The sequence below is a fragment of the Arvicola amphibius genome, chromosome 9 (assembly GCF_903992535.2).
Source record: "Arvicola amphibius chromosome 9, mArvAmp1.2, whole genome shotgun sequence".
NCBI classification, from domain to species: Eukaryota; Metazoa; Chordata; class Mammalia; order Rodentia; family Cricetidae; genus Arvicola; species Arvicola amphibius.
In genome coordinates, this window is record NC_052055.2 from 80,459,068 (window position 1) to 80,483,581 (window position 24,514).

At 38.2% G+C, this 24,514-nt stretch overlaps 1 protein-coding gene across 9 annotated transcripts in view; it reads right to left on the minus strand.

The window, feature by feature from the left end:
- Rims1 (regulating synaptic membrane exocytosis 1) overlaps positions 1-24,514 on the minus strand; it is a 473,179-nt gene that overhangs the window by 265,086 nt on the left and 183,579 nt on the right. For 6 of the 9 annotated variants that reach the window (XM_042055795.1, XM_038344177.1, XM_038344176.1 and 3 more), the window contains exons 4-5: positions 3,549-3,762; positions 1,308-1,319 (exon numbers count right to left, since the gene is read on the minus strand). In XM_042055795.1, coding sequence (XP_041911729.1) covers positions 1,308-1,319; positions 3,549-3,762 — 226 coding nt within the window. Of the gene's footprint in view, positions 1-1,274; positions 1,320-3,548; positions 3,763-24,514 lie in introns of those variants that run through there. The other 3 variants (XM_038344171.1, XM_038344169.1, XM_038344170.1) reach the window with 2 other exon arrangements.

The window sequence follows — 24,514 nt, forward strand, 5'->3', positions numbered from 1 at the left end:
CTCCAATCGAAGTGAGTAAGATAGTTTAAAGTGGTCCGATTTTATAGTATTTCCATTGTAACCATAAAGCCTGCCTGGATTATCTTATGCAGACAACAATCACAGCACACACAACAAGTCCAAAACAACCTACCAATGAAGAAGGTCGAAGGAATGAGCCAGGTCTTATATCAAGTCTGAACAACATGACCGTTACAAACTTACCATTTTACTCTCTGATGTAATTCAAGTCTACACTTTAAATGTCAACTTGTCCAAAGTGATACTATTTATTAAATTCTCTGTGTATGATTATCCAGTTATTTTGCTTAATGAGATGTATCACTCATTATAGCAGTGATCCCACACACCAATAACAGAGGGAAAACATTTAGTGAAAATCACTGTGCTGAATACATTTTCAAACTTGTTTCTTTTGTATGGAAAAATTGATGGCCAGACAAGTGCATTAAATTTGAAAACACAGATTAATGTTCAGTTAAATGTCAAGCTTGTTCATCATGTACTGCTGTATATCACTTACATTCAAAAGATATTAACAAAGGCAGCTGAAATGACGTTTAATCCAAAATATTAATCGCCTCATTGTTACTTGGATAAATTAATGAGCCATGAGGAAGATATAATTGACAGGAGAGGGAGGTTTACAGAGTATACAGAGATGATGCTGATGGAAGATGCCACTTGAACTCCACTTCCCAGAGACAAAGAGCCTTTGTGAGTTCTACAGTAATAAGAGTTAAAGGTGATCTCCTATGCTCAAGAAGCAATTGTTATGCACAAGGGTGAGGAAAGGGGCAACATGGGGCTCAGCCTGACAATTCTAATGTCATGTGTCCTCTAGAAAAGCAACATCATTTCGGTTTGACTTATATTTGATTTGCATTTTATCTCTTGTCTGTACCACGTGTGTATACCTCATCTCCTTCTGCAGTGGAGTTTCAAATCACCAGCCTTCACACCTAAGAGGTATTCAGAAGAGAAAGCCCACTAGAGTTTACTGTTCCTAAAACAGAATAATCCCCAAATCCTAGCGCTAAGGACAATGGGCTGGTAATTATAGCAAAATCTCACTATTTCCATGGATTCAGTCTCTCCAAACTTGATATACAAGTGTAAAATTCTGTTGGGCTCTTGGATGCTCGTCTCAGTTTCATTTTCATGAAAACTAGGGATGAGCTCCTCCCGTTGTGAAACCGAGCTGTGAAGCGTTGTGACTGACAGTATTATATGCAGCTGTCACTTAACCAAGTTCACAAAACAATTACAGTATATTAAATCATAGAAAAGAAAGCATGGATTCTAACCACTTTGTCCTCCTTTGGGAAAACATCCAGCGAAGCAGAGCAGGGAGAGAAGAAAGAGAGAAACAAGAATGAGCCTCACATTAATAAAGTGATGTCAATGCAAACAAATACATTCCTTCAGTGTTAAAACACAGAAAATAAAGCACATGCTGATGCAAGAACTGAGCCCACTCTCCTGAGTTTTAGATTTCCGACTAGTCCTACATTTAAAGTATTATTTGGTGTCAGGCATACTGATACATATCTGCAATCCTAGCTCTCAGGAGCCTGGGCCCGAAAAGATCCCAAAGTTGTTATCAATCAACAGCAATATGCTTCAGAGAGCAAGCAGTATCTCCAAAGCAAAAACAAAGGAAATCTTCAGGAAAAAAAAATGTCAGTTCGCCACATGCTACCTCCTATTATTGAAAATACTTTATTAAACACATAGAACGATACCAACATTTTATTAAAATTACAGTGAAAATGGTTAGAGACAAAATTTATAAGAATATCTAATAAAATGTCATATATAAAAATAGGAGAAATACAAGTACCTTAGGCATGATGACTTATCTCAACAGTAAAAATAGTATTTATTTAGATGTATTTCAATATCTTACCATAAGAGAAAACAGGCTTAAATACTATTTTGCTCTTACCCATAAGACAAATTTTAAGCTGTACCTTCTTAAGTTTTACTTCTTTAAATATTTATTTTAAGTTGTGGTAATTTTAGTGTAAGAAGGATGAACTAAAACATGTGTTTGTATCTCTATCAAAGAATTTAAGCACTTCCTAGCTCAATTTTCTTTAAACAACCTGAATTTGACCCTAATAACTTCAATATACCAGCGATCAGCTGTGTGGCAGCTGGCTTGCCTCAACCCTATGATGGGATGTTAACAGCTTCAGCAGCTGTGGGTACTCAGGCAGCACTGACCCGTGGCTGGTGTGCACTAACTGCATTGCCAGCAGAGTTCAGACTGGTACGTACTGGAATCACTTCCAGGACCCACCTGCAAAACCCAACCCAAAGGATGTACTTACAAACGCTAAAAATTGGATGAGGGACTAACAATATATCTTATGAACTCTCTATATGGACATTCGCTTAAATTCTTTTTATTTCACTCTGATAACAAGTATAAAAGTTGATCACTAGTCTTTGTTTTTTTATAGCTAAGGAAACACTTGTTTAGAGATGACAGTGGCCTTACATTAAGTTACAAAATGTGCTTATTATACTCAGTGTCTTAATTCCCCTGGAAGAAATTCTAGAATGTCCTACTAAAATTCAGACAACCAACTAATTAATATATGGTCACCTGAGAAGTTTGCTCTCAATCTTAATTGATTTTTCCAAATTCGAAGAACTTCAAGAGTAGTTAAAGTTTTAATGATTTAAAATACGTTTATATCACATCCTGTACATGGCTAGACAACATGATAAATACTTAGACTAAATTCTGGTAAATTTTTAAGGCAGTGTTCATCACAAGTGTTCAGTGCTATATCACAGATCTCAACCAAATAATTCATTTGAATTTCTCTACAAATAATTCTACGGTACTAGCACAGGTAATGTAAGAGGCACATTATGCTCAAATGTATTCTAGAGTAAATACTTGCTAATATGGATCTTGAACTTCACAAATTGTAATGTTAGGGTCTGTCCCACTAGAATTTATTTATTCTTTGTTTAGAATCTTAAAGCAGAAAATATTTGTGCTAACTTAAAACTATGGTACAGCAAAATACAGTGGTCTCATTTGAGCAAAATTGGAAAATTTTCTTCAGGTGAAAATACATCTCATAACCCTAACATATAGAAATGGCTTATTCCATATGTTCTTTGAATATCTGACCACTTCTTGTGAGATGAACATGGTGCTAATTGTTTGTCTTGATAGTAAAACTTAAATTGCTATTATTGTAGCTAACCATTACTTAATATATTATAGCTACTTTCAAGGATTGTATAACCCTTAGTGATACTAAGTTTATACTTCCTTGGAAAATTAAGTGCTTTGGACATGTATTGTTTTGGATTGAGATGGGAATCATTTAAAAAGCTCCACATATGCAAAATATCTTATTCGGTGCTACGTTCATCACTATAAAACACAAGCCGCAGAAGGACGTGTTCCTGTGCATATTGCACACATGCTTTAGTCTCAGACCATGCAAGTGATTACATGCTGGCAAACGCGGTGGCTTTGTTCAGCTCGTGGGCACCTGGTGCGTTCACAGGACACTCACATTGTTCGAACGCAGAGACACACGGCCTCCACAGCGTGCACAGAACTTGGTGCGACAATAGGAGCAAAGGTGGCCACATCCGTCAGCGAACTTGGTCTTATGACAAATTCCACATGTCGGGGCATCATCTTTGTGCTCGCCCTGGTACCGCCGGGCTTCCTCTCCGATTTTTCTCACTTGTTCCTTATAGCTTTCAAACTGTTGATGCAGTCTCCTGGGCAAAAGAGACAAGAGAATAAACTAAGTAAATGAAGGAAGAGAGACAACTCAACGATTTTGCCTAAAGAGAATTAAAGTTGAGCTGCTTGGAGAAAAGCAGTGCATGCAAATCTACTTTCCCCAAAAGGGTGAAAACAGGCAATCTATCTAGGGCTACACAAACCCTGATCTTTCTTGATCTCAACAAGAGATCTTACTTTTACTACTCTGCTCTGCATCATCCACAGCTGCTTTCCCAAAAGAGCATTTACAGTAAGACTCAAATTCCTCAATTCCTCAATTCAAGTCCTTCAGTCTTAAATTGCTATACACAGATCGACGGGAAGAAAACCCTCCAACCTACAGAGAGTCTCCCGGGTTAAGGATTTCTCCACATTGTAAATGAGAATGAAGAGTGTTGCACCAAGCCTGGTTGGCTATCTTGGACCATCTTACCAGGAGTCCATCCTGGGATATAGCTGATCAAATTCATCAGTGTGTTTGAGCTAGTGGGCTTGCCCTGAGTGCTCCCTAAAACACAAATGCACAGATGACACTGTTAATTCTGGCAGTTAATGTTGCAGTGCACAGAGGGGAGCCGTGAGAGCTGCACTCCCCAGACATACAAGGTGGTGAGCCAAGCCCATCAATGCTCAGTAGCGCTTCTCGGCTGCGGGTTGATTATGTTACATGTTTCTTTTTAAACTCTAACAGTTCTCAAGCTGAACTTGAATCATTACTTTCTCCTTTCCTACTGATACTTTTTCTATTTAATCCATACTTAAAGCGGATGTGTATAAACTCCCATATAACCCAGCTGATTATGGTGTTGACCGCATTCCCAATCGACAAATCAGATAATTTCATTTTATAAAAGAATAATGGACGTGGCATTTAACTTAATGAATGTACAAATACTTGGTCCGTTTGCTAATGAATTGTTTGTTAAATTCACCGTTTCATATCTTGCCATCAATGTAAGTTTGGGTTAGTAGGAAACTATCAGGGATGACGATTATTTCTAAGGATGTGTAAAAAATAGCACTGGGAGTCTAATACCTTCTAGTAAATAGAATGATTGTGAGGGATGAAAGAAAATAAACAACCCCAATGAATAAACAGAAATAAATTCCAGCATAAGGGGAATCAAGAATAAACACTTATCTAGCCCCTAAGTCAAACCTTTACCATCAGGGCCACTATGTCAAATCAACTAAGCAATCAAAAAAGTCTTTCAGAAGTCAGGCGAAGAAAGAGTTTTCTTATAAATTTATTCTGTAATATAGAGTATGATTTAGTATGGGTGTTAGTGAACTTTTCAGTAAAAGGTCAGACAATAAATATTTTAGTCTTTATGACTAAATAGAGTATTTGTTGTAATTTCCACTGTTCTGTTAGGAAAGGAGCCATAGATAGGCTTTAAATGAATGACTGTGGATACATTCTAATAAAATGTGTTCATTCATGAGTCATTTCATATTTCTTAATAATGTGTCATTACTATTTCTGTATATGATACCGATCTCCAACCAATTAGTAAATATAAAAGATGAAGAATTTGGCCAATAATGAAGATAAATATCTTCTTGATGAAAACCAACATGCAATATATATATATATATATATATATATATGTGTGTGTGTGTGTGTGTGTGTGTGTATAATACTTAAATATAGTTATAATTTGCATTGTGCACACTGAGGGGAATCACATATAATTAACAAATGAGTTGATAATGACAAAATTTCTGAAAAAACTCATTTACTCGCATAAAATCATAAAACCCTGGTGAAATGCTTTCAACATAGTTTAAAATGTATGCTGGAGCAGGAAATAAAGTGTGCAAAGTCCATAAAGGGTAAAATGAAATAGGGACACTATTTAACAAGGTAACATAACACAGATGCAGAGATCTGTTTGGGAGCAGGCACTGAGGCTTGGTGATCAAAAACTTTGTTTTAATTGTTGTACAGTGAAAGTAAATGCTTTAAATAGGCAGCCAACAAAAGCACTTGAAATAAAACGTATGATTTCTCCACTCTGTGGTAGAAAAATACAAAATTCCAAAAAAGACAAAATATTTCATTTAAAAATAAAAACACGAACTACAGAGAAAGAATGGTTAATGACTTTTGCAGGAGATAACAGAGATAATGAACTCATTAGGAATCATAAGTAGAATGCAGTGTAGCATCAGTATCAGACAAAGATGCCCATGCCAGATTGTTAGAATTCTAGTTAAATGAGGCTTAGAAAAGACAGGCTCAAATATAGCATGATTTGTGATTTCTAATGAGGTGAGTTATTTACATTAAACACAAACACAGACAGAATATTTTCAATAAGAGTAAAAAAAAGATATTTCGAGGAAAGAGTAAAAAAGAAAAAAAACCCTGAGTAAATAAAATAAAGTATTACATTTAACTCAGAAAGGATTACTAAGGCAGGTGGAGGGTTCACAGCTATATGCTCTGCACTCTGAAGGATGAAGGATGCAGATTGAGTTTACAGTCAGCCTCTGTTATAAGTTAAGACCTCATCTCAATTAAACAACCAAACACACACACACACACACACACACACACGAATGCAGGCACATGCACACGCACACACATACACTTAATGATAATAAAAATAGCCTATTATCTAAAAGTATGAATTTAATATCTAAATAAAAATTTTGAACTTAAGTGAATAAAATATAAAGAATAGAAAAATTCAACTTCAAAATTTCAACCCTTTCTTATAATTGACAAGTAGATAAAAATATATCACAATAGAGGCTATTATAAGATAAATATAAAGTGTAATCTAATGATCAAATATACAGAAGCATATATGCATATGAAATGTATGCACGTGGGTTGTGCTACATAGACAAGTGTGTAAATTTCTTCATCAAGCACATTAATCAATCTGGGTAAAATTCCCTCTGTTTCTCCCTCTCACATTGTTTAAATTCATATATGAAGATTCTCAAAGTATGTAGAAAGTTCTGTGCTTCAGGAGTGTCTGAGATACTTTTTTAATGCTGAGGTGGAATTAGTTCATGATATTTGTTCTCCCTATTTCCCTTTCTCCATATATATAATATATACAACATCATATGTAATAATACATATGTATGTGTGTATACACACATTCCATACATAAATGTATATATGTGTCTGTGTGTGCTGTGTTTGTGAAATATTTCATATTAAAGAGGAAAACACCCTTTCTAGCTTATCAACTGTCACTGAATAGCAAATGAACTCAACAGAATTATAGAGATAAATGCATTTAGTAATATTGACAGGTGTAAAAGAACTGATAATCCATTTAATTAGCTTTCAGAAGGAATACAAACATTTGACTCTACAATAACATTGTGAAATAGACAGCACCATTTCCACTTTATTGACAGGAAAACCAACGTCTGTCTGAGGCTTTAACTTTCTATGTTGACATAACATTCTAAATTCACCTTCTTAAGAACTTCTCCTGAGCTCACATAAAGGGCGACAACTAATGTAGATTGCACTTGTAACTTAAAGCATTTCTGGAACCATGAAAGTGTGAATTTACCAAGCAAAGTGAATTATACAAACAAAACCTGATAATGGGAAAGCAAATACAATGGTGATTCATAGCGTTTGTCCCCACACTCCCTTTTTACCAAACTGACTTCAAGATACTGTTTTCTTTTCAAAACTACAACCCTAATCTTAATGGTTTGAGGTCCCGGGATCTACTGTTGTGAATACTTTTGCTTCTTATACTATGTGGTCTCTTAGATCATGACAAAGAAGTAAATATTATTAGTACTTTCATGAGTGAACACACTCAAGTGTTTTACTAGGAAGAGTCTTACTTTCTCTTTTGGAGAAGTGAGGGTTCTTGCAAGGAAGACAGCCACCAATGTGCAGTGTCTTTTCCCAGAGTGGGTACATAAAGGATCAGGATAGCTCTTTCCCAAGGCCTTTGCACAAAAGCTGAGAAAACCATTCAGACAGGCAACATTCATATTTATCAAGGCCTCCTGTCCACTGGCCCTAGGCAGCCTGTATCCATATTAACTCCTCTCATACGTGTTACAGCAATGGGTTCCGAATGGACCATGTTCACAGAAGGGTTCTAAACATCCGAGAAGGCAAAGACCATGATCTTTCTCTGGCTGGAAATTTATTACACCTTCAAACTGCTTTCTTCTGACATTTCTTCCTTTAATTGCAGGTAAATCCCTTATTTAGTACTGAAAGACACAGTAACTTTGGTCCCTATCAAGCTCACTGGCTTTCTTTTTATTATAAAAAAAAAAGCAAGAAAGAAGAAAGGAGAGAGGGATGGGTGGATAGAAGAGAGGGAAGTGATTCATTGCACTCATGCCCTCAAAACTGCTCCGTCACCTGTAACACTCTAATCAATTGGTCTCTTCGCACAATCTTAATGACCTTCCTCAATACACACTCCTTTGAGAATGTTCTCACATTTCATATTCTCAAGACACTATCTTAAAAATGAAATCGAATTCTGGGACCAAAATACTGCTAGTGAACCTTTCAATAACATGCACATTTATTTTTGTTTTCTGCATCTGTTGCTTTAACACTTAAATCCATTTTTAATATGTGACAGTGTTCTACCACAAATAATGAGTGAACATACATATTTTATTATATGGAATTTCAGCAAATGAGTCAGCGACTATAAAAACTTCTGTGAAATTTATTTATAGTCTTTAATATTGAATTGACATATTGTTATTGATTAGCAAGATTGGCAAAACCACAGATTTCAATTATATATACAAAAAATGAAGTAGTATAAAAACAATGATATTGAAATTTAAAGTTTTCTGTATGGGAGTCATTTTTGTCACTATATAAAATCATTGAGTTATTTCCATAAATGCATTCAGTTCAAGAAACTCTGTGATTCTGGGGATGAAGCAGTCAGTTCAGTGATTAATGGTTTATACTTTAAAATATATACCTGAAGACATCCTGGTACGATCGTGAACAGTTGTTAAGCATGCACTTCAGAGAATGCTCTGGAGTTAGCACTGGTCCTCACAAGTTTATTTCTCTGTTGTGTGGTTCACTCCCCCATCCACAGAGAAATCAGAAGACTACCGCATCTTTCTCATGTCTTGCCTTTACAAAATCTAGGCACACAGAACTGGACCATAGGAGAGGAGGGAAGGGTAAGTGCTGCTTTCCCAAGTGGATACTTAAGGAAACTGACAGCTTGCCCCAAGATTAAGGGAGGAATGGGGTTTAGGGGAATCTACATGCAGCAGACCAGGTGTGGAATGTGTGCGGAATGGTGACTGAGTGTGAGTCCTGAAAACAATAGGTATGGATTATGTTTCCTTTCTCCACTGCAGAAAAAAATATAGATAGAAATTATTGTGTATTCCTTTTACTATACGGGCAAGTGGACACCATCAAGAGCCCATGAAATGGAAGATATAGAGATTAAGGACAAGAGAAATCTTCTAGTATTGTCACACTAATTAAAAGCTCCCCCAAATCATAGCAGATGCCCAACCAGTGAGACATGACAATGATTAAGAGAACATGCCTTACTTGACTGCTATTTTGGAGGCATACTATTTAAAATGTGAACATTATATTTTTATGTAAGACAATCTGTAATTTCTTTTTTGTTTTTTTCTTCATGTTTACAGTCTATTTAGAAAATGCAGTATCTATGATACGTATGTTAACAGCATTTCATTTCATTAGCATAATTGAACAACTATATTTTAACCATAAACATTGAACACTGCCTTTGTGAAAATAAATTAAAAAATCAAATATTATGACATATGTGTATGTGTGTGTAACATATATGTAATAGTTGATCCATCTTTCTAGCCCCATATGCATGGATTTAAATGTATCGTTTAAAGCATTTAATAATTCAAAACTTCACAAATAATATTGCTAAATTACTCTGGTCATTTCTTTCCTGGTTCTGGAGGTCCAACAAGGCTTTGCGTATGTTAGATAATGAAACACATCCAAGTCTTGATAATTAAAGTTACTATAGTTCAAAAACTATTTTTATCCTATACCTAAAAACATGATTTATCTGTAGTTTAAAATAAATATATTTTTTGCTTAATGTAACCATCCAGCAGATGGCACTACTGGCTTTTATTTTTATATTTAGTTCTCAGCTATTTAAATTAATTTTCTTAAAAACATCTAATGTGTTAAAGAAAATTAGTAAAATCAGCAGGGGTGTAACTTATTAGAAATATGTGTATTTAGAGGTGACTGCAAAAGAACAAGAGGCATTTATAAAATCTTGCCATTTCTGCTCTTTTAAAGAGGATTTTCCTTCTATGTAGAGTTAATACAGGCCTGTATGTATGTGCACACAGACACATATTAACACACATACATTCACATGCAAATGTACACATGGCACGCATATTTGGCATAGTATGGGGTCTGCTTTATATTTATCTACTGTCAATCCTTCGTCCCCCCCCTTAGCACTGTTAAGGCGAAGATCAGCCAATCAGTGTCCCACAGTGTTCTGAAAGCACGGAGCGATGACACTTAGGGCAAGCAAGAGCCGAACCAGTGATTAGCTATTAGTGTTTTATTGTCTGTTACTTCGGCCAAGCATTTATTTTTAATTCCGTTTTCAATTTACCAGAGGAGGCCACTCCCGAGTGAGCATTAAATGGAGATTTCTCAGGACAGGGAGCCTTGCTCACACGCCTTTGCATGTTTGCTCTCTTCCCTTTCCCTACCGTTTGCCCTTGTGCTCTAGAAAGTAGTGAGGCTTAGCAGGTTTCAGTGACAGGTCTCAGAAACACTGCGTCTGGGTTATGTCGTAATGCCACCTGCAACATAACAGAGCTCAAAAACTGAAAATCTGGGATAAGAATTGGAATGGGACTGATGGATCATGCGACCAAACCCGTCTCTCTGAGTGTGGCCAACAGCGGGGGCTGACTGAGAAGCAAAGGACAATGGCTCTGGGCTCTGATTGTTCTTCATGGACGGGCTCTGTGGGAGCCTTCTCAGCTTGGTCGATCACCTTCCTGGACCTGGGGGGAGTTGGGAGGACCTTGGTCTTAGCATAGAGTGGGGAACCCTGATGGCTCCTTGGCCTTGAGAGGGAGGGAGGGGAGGTATGGGTGGAGGGGAGGGGAGGGAAGGGGGAGAAGGAGGGGAGAGAAGGGGGAGAAGGAGGGGAGGGAGGGGGGGAGGAGGAGGGAAGGAGATGGAAATTTTTAAATATAAAAAAAAATAAACCATGAGAAAAAAAAAAAAAAAGAATTGGGGAATGTTTAAAGTTTTGGCAAACAGGTATGCTAACATTCATTACACTCCAGAGGAAAAAAAACATGTAAAATAAGGAGAAACCATTACACAGGAATTAATAAGAAATGAATAAATATATGATGTCAAATTTTAATAAAATAATCATAATAGGGGATGGAGAGATGGCTCAGTGATTAAGAGTGGTTACTGCTCTTGCAGAGGACCCAGCACCCACATGGTAGCCCACAACTATCTGTGACTCCAGTTTCAAGGAATCTGATCCCCCTCCCCTACTTCTAGCCACTTCAGGGACCAGGCAAGAATGTGGTGCACTTACATACATGTAGATAAAACACAGGTGCACTTTGTACATGCACACACACATACACATGAAAGTCCTTAAAATAATAATAGTAAAATTACTGCTGGTATCAACTGTCTGACAGATGCGTTAAAGGACAGGTAACAGGTAAGTTCCATCTATGGGCAACTTAGTCAACAGTGGTGTCACAGATATGACCAAGATCTACTGGTGAGTAATCAATTTGTGCCTGCATCTTCTGCGTGCCAAGCACAGCAAAAACCTTGCTTTTTGCTGAATCCTTGACAACTTTTACTGTTGGCTGTGCTGTAGTACAAAAAAAAAAAAATGAATGAACCAATTACACAATTGGACACTTTTGAAAACGAATATATCCACCTTCTTGAACCTAAGCCTAACGTTGGCTTCCTTGGGAACAGATCTGCATTACCTATTTCTTAGCTTTGTGAATATGAAGAATAATTTAAACCCGATTTTCAATTTCTCCACGTGTGGGCGACTAGGAAGAATCGCTAGGAAGCCAGTGGAGATAATCAATGTTAAGTGCTCAGTACGATGTCCAGAACATGGGAAAGCTCCGCACACATGAGCTATTATTATGCGTGGATATGGATAATGCATGAGGGAAGAAAGCACTTTGCTTTTACGTTTCAGAATACACTTAGCTGATAACTTTGGGAAGCATCTATGACTGGCAGGGTTTCTTGGCATATGGGTATCAATATAAGTGACTTAGATAATTGATCAATAGACCAAATGTAAAGGCCAGAAAGGGCATTTCATCAGGCAAAAGTCAGTCAGAAAGACACACCCACTAGATTGAGCAGTCCTGCTGGAAGCCTGGGAGCTGCGGCCAATGGGAGAAAACAAAAATACTTTCTGAAAAATTTCCTAGCATTTTTTATGGTTATTACTAATACACAATTAGAAGAAGGAAGAAGAGGAAGAAGGAGGGAAAGAAATAAAAAAAATCAAAAAGATCTAGTATTTTTGAATATATTATCAATGGGTTATTTTGAACTTAAATATTCAAACTACCTCACTCACTGAAAAGCTCTATGTACCGGCAATTTAGTCAACGGTGGCGTCACAGAGATGATGAAGCTAAAGTGTTAAGTAACAGGTTCATGCCGGTAACTTCTGCAAGGCCAAGCACACGATAGATCTTGCCTTCTAAAAATTCTGGATGGAGTAACAAAATTGAAAAACTGACAACATATCAAACACTTGCTGCTTTCAGTTTGAATGAATTTACACACATGGAGTTCGTTCTTCTTACGGACTCAAGCAAATTTGTTTATTTTGTCTTCTTTCTCATGATAAAGTATTAGCTGCAACAAGGTTGCTGCAAGGACTTTTCAGTGATAGCTGGCAAAGTAATAACTTCTTTTTTCATTGCTAGACCACAATAATTCCCTTCAGACAGCAGTGGCCCCATGAAGCTCTTTGAGCTTTGTTTCTGAGGAGCAACAGAGACGTACAGGATCAAGTACAAGCTGTGATGAGTTATTTGCAGCGTGTCTGATGACCCTGCCTTCCACGATCCCTTCTTTTCCTGGTCAAGTTCATATTTACTGATCCCAGCTACTGGCTCTCACTCATTCACTCCATCACCGCAGAGTGGTCTGGACAGAGGTTCTGCCTCACCCACTTCTCTCTAAAGGTGGATGATGAAGCCAGACCAATTTTATTCGGGGCACCCAAAAAGTGAGTGTATCAAAGCTTTAAGACTTCGCTACTTTATCTGTATACATCATCATCATCATATCCCTGCCAACTTTTGGAGTTCCATAAGAAGTAAAATAGCTATTGCACACAATGAAGTTACTGAACAATTACTAAGCTGTCAGTCAAATACTGGCCGCTATGAAATGCATGGAAAATAATGAACATAAAATCAGAACCTGTGTTCTGTCCCATTCTAGTAACCTGTTAATGGATTGAAGCATATCATTAAGACAAAGTACTATGAAATAAATTATCTAAATTGAATCAGAATGTGAAAAGCAGTTTCTTCAAACATCCTACTTTTAGAGCCCAAATTAAATATCAGAGGAATAAGAAATTTGTTCTCTAAAAGGCTTCCTCTTTTTCATTTTTAAAGCAGAGAAATGCAAGCTTCCTGGGTTTTCCCTGCACAGTGTACTGAATTAGTCAGCCATCATTAGGTGCAGTATCTTCTCAGGCATTCCAGAGTGCAATTCAAGATAAGTGACAAGACATAATCTCCTTTCCATTATATTTGCTAATGGTGACATCTGTTTTCATCCTTTCATTGAGACATACTGTTAGTATGCATATAAGACCAGCTATCATCTAAGCAATGTAACAGGTGCTGTAAATAACTTGAGTTATTATATACCCGTGAAAGGAAATGATAAAGCAAGTATTTCATGCTTGAAGTGTGGAAAACAAATATCGAAATAATGGTACAGCTTTTAATGTCCTCATATGTATACGTAGCTCATACCTGTCTCATGTGCCCTAGAACATGCAACCCTCGCTAATCAACTCCAGACAACCTCTTCTACCTTCCAGCTGTAGCCGGGAATAATTAGTCTATTTTTAAATGATGCCATCTTATGCTATCTTTAGACACTAACAATGTGTCATATCCAGCTCTCATTAATCACACGAAGCTAGGAATAGTCCATTTTTGCTTTTCATACTATTGCATTTCCTATACAAAACTTTAAGTGGTATCAAGCTATTTTGAATATGAACTGTTTTTACTTCAGTAGACTATGTCAACAAGTCTGGACAGAACACCTATTTTTTGTCACTGTTATGATCCAATCACGAGAAGCATGGCCAAACCTGAAATCAACAAAGTCATTAATTTTGTAGCAGTTAGCCACAAAGAAAACACTGCAATATTTTACTTATAAGCAATCCCCCATCCTATAGAAGTGCCACTCATTTTCTTTACTACTTTATTGCTCATTTCCAGAGTAACCTGAAAGCATGGGTCCCATTCCATCTTCCTGCATAAGGCCTATGGAACAGTCAACCAGAAAATATTTCAAATTGAATTGAATTAAAAAACTATTCAGTAGAGTGACCCAGGAATATACTCTGATAAGGAGAAATCTACTTATCCTTCATCCTCTAAAGTTTTATTGACTTTTGTACCTTTTAGGATTAAACAAGGTAGCATAGTGAAATTATCTAAATAAATAATTATTTGCCGAGGAAATAACATAGCTCGCTCTCGGCTGAAATCTCCGAATGCTAAGCAGCTCTATTGTTACTCTAGGAATACCTTATAAAGCATGAATGGAGCGAGTATTTGGGAAGGCAACACCAAATCGGTAAAACCTGAGCAAAGACTTGAAGAAGATGAGAACCAGTAATAAAGGGTGTAACAGCAAAGGGACGAGAAGCTTGAACTCTGGGGTGGAGCTGGGGGGGTAGAAGCAGGTAAGAGCAGGGAGGAGGAGGGAGGCAGGGAGTGCAGCGCTCACAGCCCACCACAGGATAGTTTGTCTCACACCTGGTGAGCAAGAAGAATGTGAGTGAGAAAATGAGATGAGTGGACTTCTATGTTCACTAGATTCCAGTAGCTCTGTCGTTCATTTGTTTGTTTGTTTAATGAGATGAAAACAGAATCACATCATTTTCCCCATCCCCTTAATTTCCTCACTCGCCTAATGTACCCTCCCGTTGCTTTTTCTCCTCAAATCGATGTCTTCTTTTTAGTTGTCATTTTACACACACACACACACACACACACACACACACACACACACATATTCCTATGTCAGTGTAATCTACTTAATTTAAATAACATTATTTGATGTCAATTATTTGAGAGCTGCCACTTGGCACTGAATTATCAATCTGGGGTTGTGGGGTGGTACCTTCCCTAGGGAAGAAAAGCTCTCTCTCTCCATTGTTTCTTAGTTGTTTGTAATTTCTGTCTAGGGTTACATGACTCGTGAGGTCACGAATCTTGGAGAGTATCCTATAATCACCCCTTTACTGAACCAACAAGAATTCTGAACTGCATTCTTAATTTCCATCCTTAATACCCACAAAGGGTAGCTCTCGATGATCATCAAATATTTTTTTTTTGCAGCAGGTAGAGACCATTACAGAAAACTACTACCAACTCAAATGCAGTGAAATCAAGTCTCCTAGATATTTCAGAGAGGCCACACCCATGAAGTCTCCACAACATGGATGCCTAAACAAGACCTAAACAAGGAAGATATAAATAACAGACACGCTATCATCTTAGGTGGAAATCACGCATGGCTTATGAGAAGATAGGAATGAAGGTACAGATGGCAGTCATGAGGTCTCTGAGCACCTGGGTTGGAAAAGATGTGTGGCTGTGGGAAACCATTCAGCTATTCTTTCTGCACGCTCCTTGCTTTGGGTCTTACATAACCCATGCAGACAGGCAAATTTTTATGGTCATGACGACTATAGACCTTTGGAGCTTCATTCTCGAGCTGCATTTATCATTTGGCATCTGGCTTCCTTCCTCAACACCAAAGCAGTCACAGTCTGTTGCACCCAACAAGGCTTCCTCAGGCGCCATGACACAAGAATATCATCTCTATCAGGAGGGAATGCAGAAAATGATGACATCTTTTTTTCAGAGGAAAACAGACACAAGTGCAGTGTAAGTAACCATTAGGCACCTAGTACACTTCTAAAGCTTGGCAATGACCATAACATGAAGGCACACCTGTATCAATAAAGTTCGAGGAGCTTCATTTATTTATATGTGCGAAGTTAATACTAAGCAGACACCACAAACATGCAGTAATCTCACATATGACAGTCTAAGGGCAATACTGTTTCTACCAATGCCAACCACACTGGGCACAGCTTTTGAATCCATGATCCAATAAAAGTAGAAATACTAGTTCTTAGAATGCAGAATCTGGCAAAATCTTTTGTATTTCTGTTCAGATGTTTTAAAATGAGTGCTAACTTCAGGAAACTGAGAAAGAGAGAGCATTCTGAGTTTGAGGCCAGCTGGGGCTGCATATGGGGATTCAAGTCAGTCAGGTTACATAGCAGGACCCCACCTCAGAACAACACGAAATCAGAAATATTTAGAACTGTAACATCTACTTGCAGAGACTATTTTTTTCTATTTGTTTTGTAATAGATTACTTCTTCCCTTAATTGGTTACAAAAACTGAAATAGTGAAGTCCTGATGAAGTTAATTCTTGAAGACACTAAATGCCCTAGGAAGTGCATTAGTTGTTTGTGTGCGTGTGTGTATGTATGCGCATGTGTGTACATGCGTGTGTATGTGTGTGTGCATGTGTGCTTGTGTGTGTATGTGCATGTGTGTGTGTGTGTGTGTGTGTATTTGATCCATGTTATTGCAGAGCTTCACGTCTTGATTTTTCTGTAAGTTTTCACAATCTGGTGCTGCAAACACAGCTGTGGAAGGAGTGATAAATGATCAGACACTGGATGATCACGGCCTTCTTCTCTTTTTTGTTGTTCATCTGTTCGGGTTCATTTTATTTTCTCTCTCTTAAATTTAAAAGAAAGTTTCCACTTCATGTATGAAGCAGGTTACTGACTTCAGAAAGCTCTGCCTTAGCAATCTGTTTCAACCTTCATGTCTATAGGAGTGCTGGTAAACCTGAACAAACACCTGCCACATCCTACTAGGGGAGCCTCGAACTCAGAGGGGTAGCATCAGAGACAGGCAGCGACCCTACATAGTGAGTGCTTGGCATCACCGTTTCAGCCAATGTCCTGTTCTTTAATGTCAGGGATGCAGCCTGGTCGACTTAGCAAGGAAGTCTTTTCACGATAAAAGGTTTATCTGTAATAGGGATGGTAGGTGCAGTCCCAAGAATGGAGTCTAACAGGGAAGAGAAAAGAAGAGCAGGCTTGGTGTAACTACATGCAAAGCGAGAGGCAACGTTTCTTATTAATTACTCACATCTAAAACCTGGTGTGTTCAGTATGTCTCCTGCCTAAAAATAATTTCAATAGCCTGGCTTGGAGCACTGCTGATTTGTCCCCGCGTGCATCCTGCTGGTCACCTTTCTAGATTAGCTGTGTGAAGACATTTTCCAGGCTGCTCTAACCACACCATCTGAGCATTACCAACTGATCAGATTGCAGTCCTCATTTAGAAATGCCCTCCGCTCTAGGGGAGGATGCATGAATTATTATAGCTTTCATAAACAGATTTCCTTCAAAACACAGGTCTCCGAGGGTTGCTTTACTCTGAATGCCATCATAGTAAACAGATCAGCAAAGGCAGCAGGCAAGGTGGAAATGTCTGGTGAAAATTCTACAGAACTCTGTTAGCATCTAAGCGAAGCCGTCCTTTTCCTTTCAGTCTAGAACGGCTGCCCAGAGAACTCTTTCGTCAAAGCTCTGGGGTCACCATGCCTTGCATGAGGACATTCCTACCAAACCAGAGGCAAGTTTTCCGTAGTTCATTTTATATCCAATGTAATATTTTTATTGATTATTTGGGTATTCACATAGTGCACCCTGATCACACTCATTTTCCAGCCATTACAGGTCTACCCCATCACAATTGTGACCTCTTCCCCTGAAAACAAACAAACAAACAAAAACTAAAAATTAAATTTTAAAAAACCAAAACTAAAACAAGACAAAAAAATAAGAAAGAAAGAAAAAAAGAAAGAAAGAAAGAAGGAAAGAAAGAAGGAAGGAAGGAAGGAAGGAAGGAAGAAGGAAAGAAAGAAAGAAAGAAAGAAGGAAAGAAAGAAGGAAGGAAGGAAAGAAAGAAAGAAAGAAAGAAAGAAAGAAAGAAAGAAAGAAAGAAAGAAATGCCAAGTCCATTTCGTGCCTTTTGCATTTCCAATATTCACTGGAACAAGGTCAAACTCCCAGTCATCAGTCCCTTAAATAAAACAGTCCTTCCCCCCTGACCCTGGCATGGACCTACACATAGGTTCTTGAGACAACACAGACCATGGAGATCCACATGACCTACAACATCAGTAAGGGCAATAGAATTCAGCATCGTCTCTAGTGGCAGTACAGAACACAGACATCAACATGGTCCTCAACCACAGCACGGGCTAGGGACACCATCATTGGTCATTGCAAGGGCACAGGCCATAGACATCAACATGGCCACCTATGGCAACATGGTCCACAGATGCCAACATGGCACCCAGTGGCAGCACAGCAGAACCTTAACAATGATTGTTAGTAGATGGTTGGGTATGATGAGAAAAATGCTTCTTCTCTCTGAGATCTGTTTCCATTCTCTATAAACTGAGAATAATAACTGCCACCCCTTAGGAACATGGACAACACCAGTGCACAATATGCCACCTACTGGACACTCAATAATCTCAGTGTTCCTTCCTACCTCTTCTTTCCGAAGAACATGGGTTCTCCTTATAAAACAGAACAGTGAAATACCACAGTAAAGTGGAAGACCTGACTTTGAGTCATGGGTTTCTGTCTCACACTGTGAAGCTTCTTGGCATCTCTACATCAAGCTCCTCTATTTTTATAAAAGGGATAGAGTTAGGCCACTTAGAGCTATCACTTATTAATTCACAGAATCAATAAATAATGACCGAGCATCTACTACATGCCAAGTGGTTACATAAACACAAAACGGAATTCTTTGTTCATAGGAAAATTTGTATTCAACGATGATTGGCAAGTGCTGAGGCGTGTTTAAGGAAAGAACACACAACAGAGAAAGATCAGACAGCTCTTGGGGCTATGAGACTAACAGAAAAAAATGAAAGCTGGTCACTGACCCAGGTAGGCAAACCTATGTAGATAAGATAATGGGGAATTACAGAACAGGGTGAAATCTTGAAGACCAATAATAAATGTGCTTTTGCCACCTTAAGAATAAGACTACTGGCAGACAAAAGGGTGAGGACGAAATCTGGGCATAATTAAAAAGCAAAAAGGAAAAGCAAAAAAGGTAGAGAGGGGAGGGAGTGAAGATGAGATCACAGACAAACAATGTCAGGAACCATGGAGACTTTTGATTTCTCCCCTAAGTGGGTTGGAAGCTCACCACAGGGTTGTGAGTGACAAACTGGAATGATGAGGTTGAGAGCTAAAAAAAAAAAAAAAAAAAACCATCTGTTGTGTGCGGGAACAGACTACCAGTTAAGTAGACCAGGAGAGACAGGAGCTACTAATTCTTTGAAAGAGTGCATGCGGTAAAAGGAATTTCCAATTGATAATACATTTAGCCACTGCACCAATGAAAAGAATTATTACAGCACATCTCTGGAGCATACTTCGGCTGTAACCAGTATTAGTTCTGCAACATTAAGCAAGTTATTCTAACTCGTTAAACTCTGATGCTATGGACTGTTATGTTTGTCCCTCCCAAAAGCTGTGTGCTGAAGCCTTGATCTCCAATGTTACAGTGCTTGGAGGCAGAGCATTTGGGTGGTAATTAGGTTGAGAGGATGTCGGATATGCGCATCCTGCCTACCTTGGTGGGATGAGCTCATAGAATACAAAGAGAAACCAGGATTCTGTTTCTCCCCTGTGTGAACACAAGATGAGAAGGTGATGCTCTCTTGCCAAGCTACAAATAGAACTATCACCAGGGAACAAAGCTGGTGGTCTCCTTGTTCTTCCAGTTTTGATGTCAGACTGTGGGAGCTTCCAGAACTAGGAGATAGATGGTAATTTGTTATGAAAGCCTGGGCTAATACCCCGAGTCTCCTCATCTGTGAAATGGCAGTGATATCACTATTATTATTATTATTATTATTATTATTATTATAGAATTAAATGAAACAAGCTAAGTGACAGGCTTAGTACAGTGTCTAACAGGTGTGTCCAACCTGCAGCCTACAAATCACGTGTACCCCGCAAATCAATGTACCCCCAGGATAGTTATAAAAGGGACAGAAAACATTTGTACACCAAAATCTCAAGTCACAATGTTAGCAGGTACTCTCCCTTGGGAGCATTTCTTAAATGATGAATAAACAACTGGGTCATACACTCACAAGGGTCTCATATGAACAATTATAAAAATGTATCTTACTGATATTATAACATTAAAAAGTAAACAACATTAATTTGAGGTTTTTTTTTTCAAACTGTTGCTCATTTCCTTTTTTCGTGGAAAAAAAAAAGGCCTAAATTTCCTATCCCTGCACCCCTATTTGTGCAGATATTTTAAAAGTGTAGCCTAAAAGAATAGACTTCATGGGAGAATTCTGTAAAACATTTTTTATGTGCAGTCACTTTTACCTTCCTGAAGATGTAAGAGAGAACAATGCATCAAGAAAAATATGGAACATGATTTTTATTGTATGAGCCAAAGTACCTTCACGAATATGGCAGTATTCATAGACTCGCAGAGTTAAAGGAGTAAACTGCACTCCAGAGAAGTCAACTGCACCAAAAGGGCAGACTGAATACACTCCGGCCACTCCCTGAGTAGTAGACTCGTGGGTTCTGTGTGACTGCTAGCGAAAGACCCTACTATAAGACAGTCATTTGATCTGGACACCAGAGTTAATGTGCTTTCCTGGTGAAATTAAATATGGGAATTTTTTTAACAGTGAGAAGCAATCAGATGCTCAGTTTTAAATTTCATGTAGAGGAGTAACTGTTGAGAACTAAGTCTGATATGTGGTTTGCAGTTCAAACATCCATCACTTGGCATGAGATGTATTTTTATCTCTATGGGGTTTTTTTGGCTGGCAATTTGAATTCATCTCAGTAGAAAATTCATGTTGCATTCAGTGTTTTGCTCTTTATTCTGCTAGCAATGAATCTCAGTTTTAACCTTCAAGTATTTGTTCTGATTTCGTTGAGATAAGTGCTTAGCTCTGGGAAGGACACGATTTGCATTTTATTTGTGCGAAGAACCAATACTGATTCACACAACAAGAGACATTTAGAGTGACAAGAGCGGGGACTCAAAGGATGAGATTTCCAGTTTAAATTATGCAGGTGCTAAAACATAAAAGCAAAACAAACAGAAACTCCAAAGCAGCCCAGGTTTCGAGAGGCACCGCAGAGTGTCTCACGGCATTTTCTTTCTAGACAGGACTCTCAAACACTCTTTGAAAACCCCTAAAAGGTATTTCCGTCTCGATTTAGCCCTCTTTAGCTGTTCAGACGGTAACTACTGCCTTGTATGTCTGAAGGTAACAAGTAACAACAGCAACAACAAAGATGTGTTTGCCTTCTTGTCGGCTCAGTGCAGGTTCTTTGTCTAAACTGCACACCAGGGCAGAACAATGCATATGCACAGTATTTGTTGAATGGATGTTGGTAACCGTTTAAATGGGATGATGCTAGGCCAAGAAATTTCCAGTAATTCATTGTTCTGAGGAATTGCTCAGAAATTGAGCTACTGCACAAGGGTGTTGACATTGATTTTCCCATTATTGGACCAGGAGTTCCTTCAGGGCAGGAATTCTGTTCTTCACATCTGCAACCCCTTTTTACCTTGCTTCAAGTCGTGGCTTCTGATAGTAGACTGTCCTTCAGTGCTGCATAAATAATGAATGAGTTGCCCGTGCAAGTATTTCTTTTGTCTCCATCATTTGTCTCTAGTGTCTACTCGTCTGATACCTACATTGCTCGCATTATTTGTATCCCCCTTGCCTCATCTCAACTCTCAAATTTAAGTCACTCTTTTAAGCTGCATGCAGAGCCTATGATGATCCATGACCACTGATACCATCTCCTCAATGACAATAGAATTTGTTTATACATAATTCACCCCTGTGTTTTATACACTGATATACTGTGCACAAACTTCCTTTGTCCCTTCCCAGAAAGGGTCTCTTTTCATCTTTCACACTTAGATTAAAAGCAGTACTCTGCAAATAGCTGATGTTCACTAAATATGTAAAAGTGTGCACATCTGAATGAAACTTCTCTCAATTACACGTTATAGTGAGGGAGATGTATCAGCAACACCCTGAACAAAGTTTTGTTCAACTCTTCAGAAGGCTTCCTGGAAGTTATAAGGGTATCTTCTATCTACTATTTACTGTCATTACTGTGGGCAGTTTTCTATCAAGTCTAGCAGTGCCCCTATATTCTCCATCTCTACAAATGGCCTTAACCTTTTGGCTCATTTAGAATAAACTGAATCCTTTGTTCACATGACATTCATCCAAAGAGGTAAAAACTGTTCCTTGCTGTAACCCCTCCAAACATTCTTTTCCTTCAGGCTAAGTCATTTGTCATTTGGCATGATTTCATATCCTTTTTGCCATCCTGATAGTCTCTCTAAAAATGCTTCACATATCTATTCCATTATGAAAGTAGGACAGCCTGCACTGGAATAAATTATTAAAGTGCATCCTTCCTATTCAACACTTTATATGCCATATTTCTGTTTATAACTCTATATCATATTAGAGTTATAAATTGTGTTAATTAAAATCATAGAGTGGACATATACTTGAACTTACTATCCCTATTCACTAAATCCTTTGTATCATTTTTCAGATGTCTAAAAAATTAGATTGCTCATAATTGCATGATTGTCTTATTTGGGTTATCATACACAATGGCGCTGTTTTAGTTATCACATTTTATTTTGCCAGGCACTGTCTAGCTCTTCATTCCAATGAGATTGTTGATAATGACGATGGAAACCTCAATGAATTCTGAGCAATCCTATGTGAAAATACAGTGACTATGTCCTTGTTGCAGGGAAACAGAAACACTTCCTGCTAAAGGTGACCTTATAAATGTTGTAGGGATTGCAGGCCATTATCTCTCCCTCTTGATTATCTGCCATTGTCACAGGAAAGCAGCCACTTTAACACAAAACAGAGGGCAGCCCCGTTCCAATGAACTCATTTGGACACAATAAAATTTAAAACGCATGTAACTTTCATTAGAAGTGTTATCCTACTCTTGATATTCTTCAATCGTTTCAAAATATAAAAGTCATCCATGCCCCACAAGTGTACAAGCCAGGTAATGGCTGGATTTAGCACAGGGGACACAGTGTGCTAACTCTAAGTCATTACCAGTGTTGTGAACTCTGACAGAGGTCCTTGGTGTGCACTGAGAAACCTGCCTATTCTCAACCCTTCACAATCAGGTCTTAGCAGGGAAACTGACTAAGAAAGGTTAACATATAAATACTGAGTACTAATTCTCTAAAACTAGGTCAGTGGTTCAGATGTTTCATGAATGTTAATCTATTGGATGTTTCTTACCTACAGCACAAATTTCCAAACAGTCTATTTCTGGTAACAAAAAAATGTATACATTTCTTTCAAAGTACAACTTCATTGCTTTTATAATTAGTATTGAGAACACGATGATGAGTAAGAAATTCACTTGCCCTAATGCACTTTTCCATGGAGTTGTACTGAGGTGAAATAGATTTATAAGAATAGCTTTCCCTCAATCAATTCTAAACCCTAGGGCTAATACCATATCGTCTACAATAAAAATTAAAATATTGTCAATCAATATAAAACTAAAAATAATCAGGCCAGATAGCAGTGGCACGCTCCTTTAATACCAGCACTGGGGAGGTAGAGGCATGTGGCTCTATGTGAGTTCAAGGCCAGACTGGTCTACAGAGAGGGTTATAGGACAGCCAAGGCTACACAGAGAAACCTTGTCTCAAAAAACCAAAACACAAAACAAAACAAAATCCTCAGGATTCTGCACACATATCTGCATGCCCACCTTGCCTGAACACAGACAAATGAGACCACAGTAAATCAACTTTGGATCAAAAACAAAAGCAAGAATGTTTGGATCCCAAAATCTTTTGATCTGAGGATGATGTTTTCAACTCTATGCTTCAGTCTACTCCGCTAAGCACTGAATCACGTGGCTTGTGCCATGCTCAAAATATTATGAGAACAGAACCACATCTCTTCTGAACATCAGGGAGAGCAGCAGTTCTGGGCTGCACTGTGCAGACTAAAGGATGGTCTATGTTAATGGGTAAAGATGTAGAACAGAGGTTTGGATGTGAAAGAAATAAAAGCAATCACAAAGGTCGGAGAAAGGCTGATCTATAGCTCTCATTTGTCCTCACCACAGCACAAATCTGCAGAGTGTCCCCAGGGAGCTGCTATCTGACCTTTATTACAGGCATGGTTTAGTTTGTCCATACACATTTTACTACAAGAGCTCAACTAGGAAAATTTTCCAGAGTATCCAAGATCCTGGACTCTTTAGGACATTCAACTGTCTTTCCCTTTTATAATGTAATCAAAG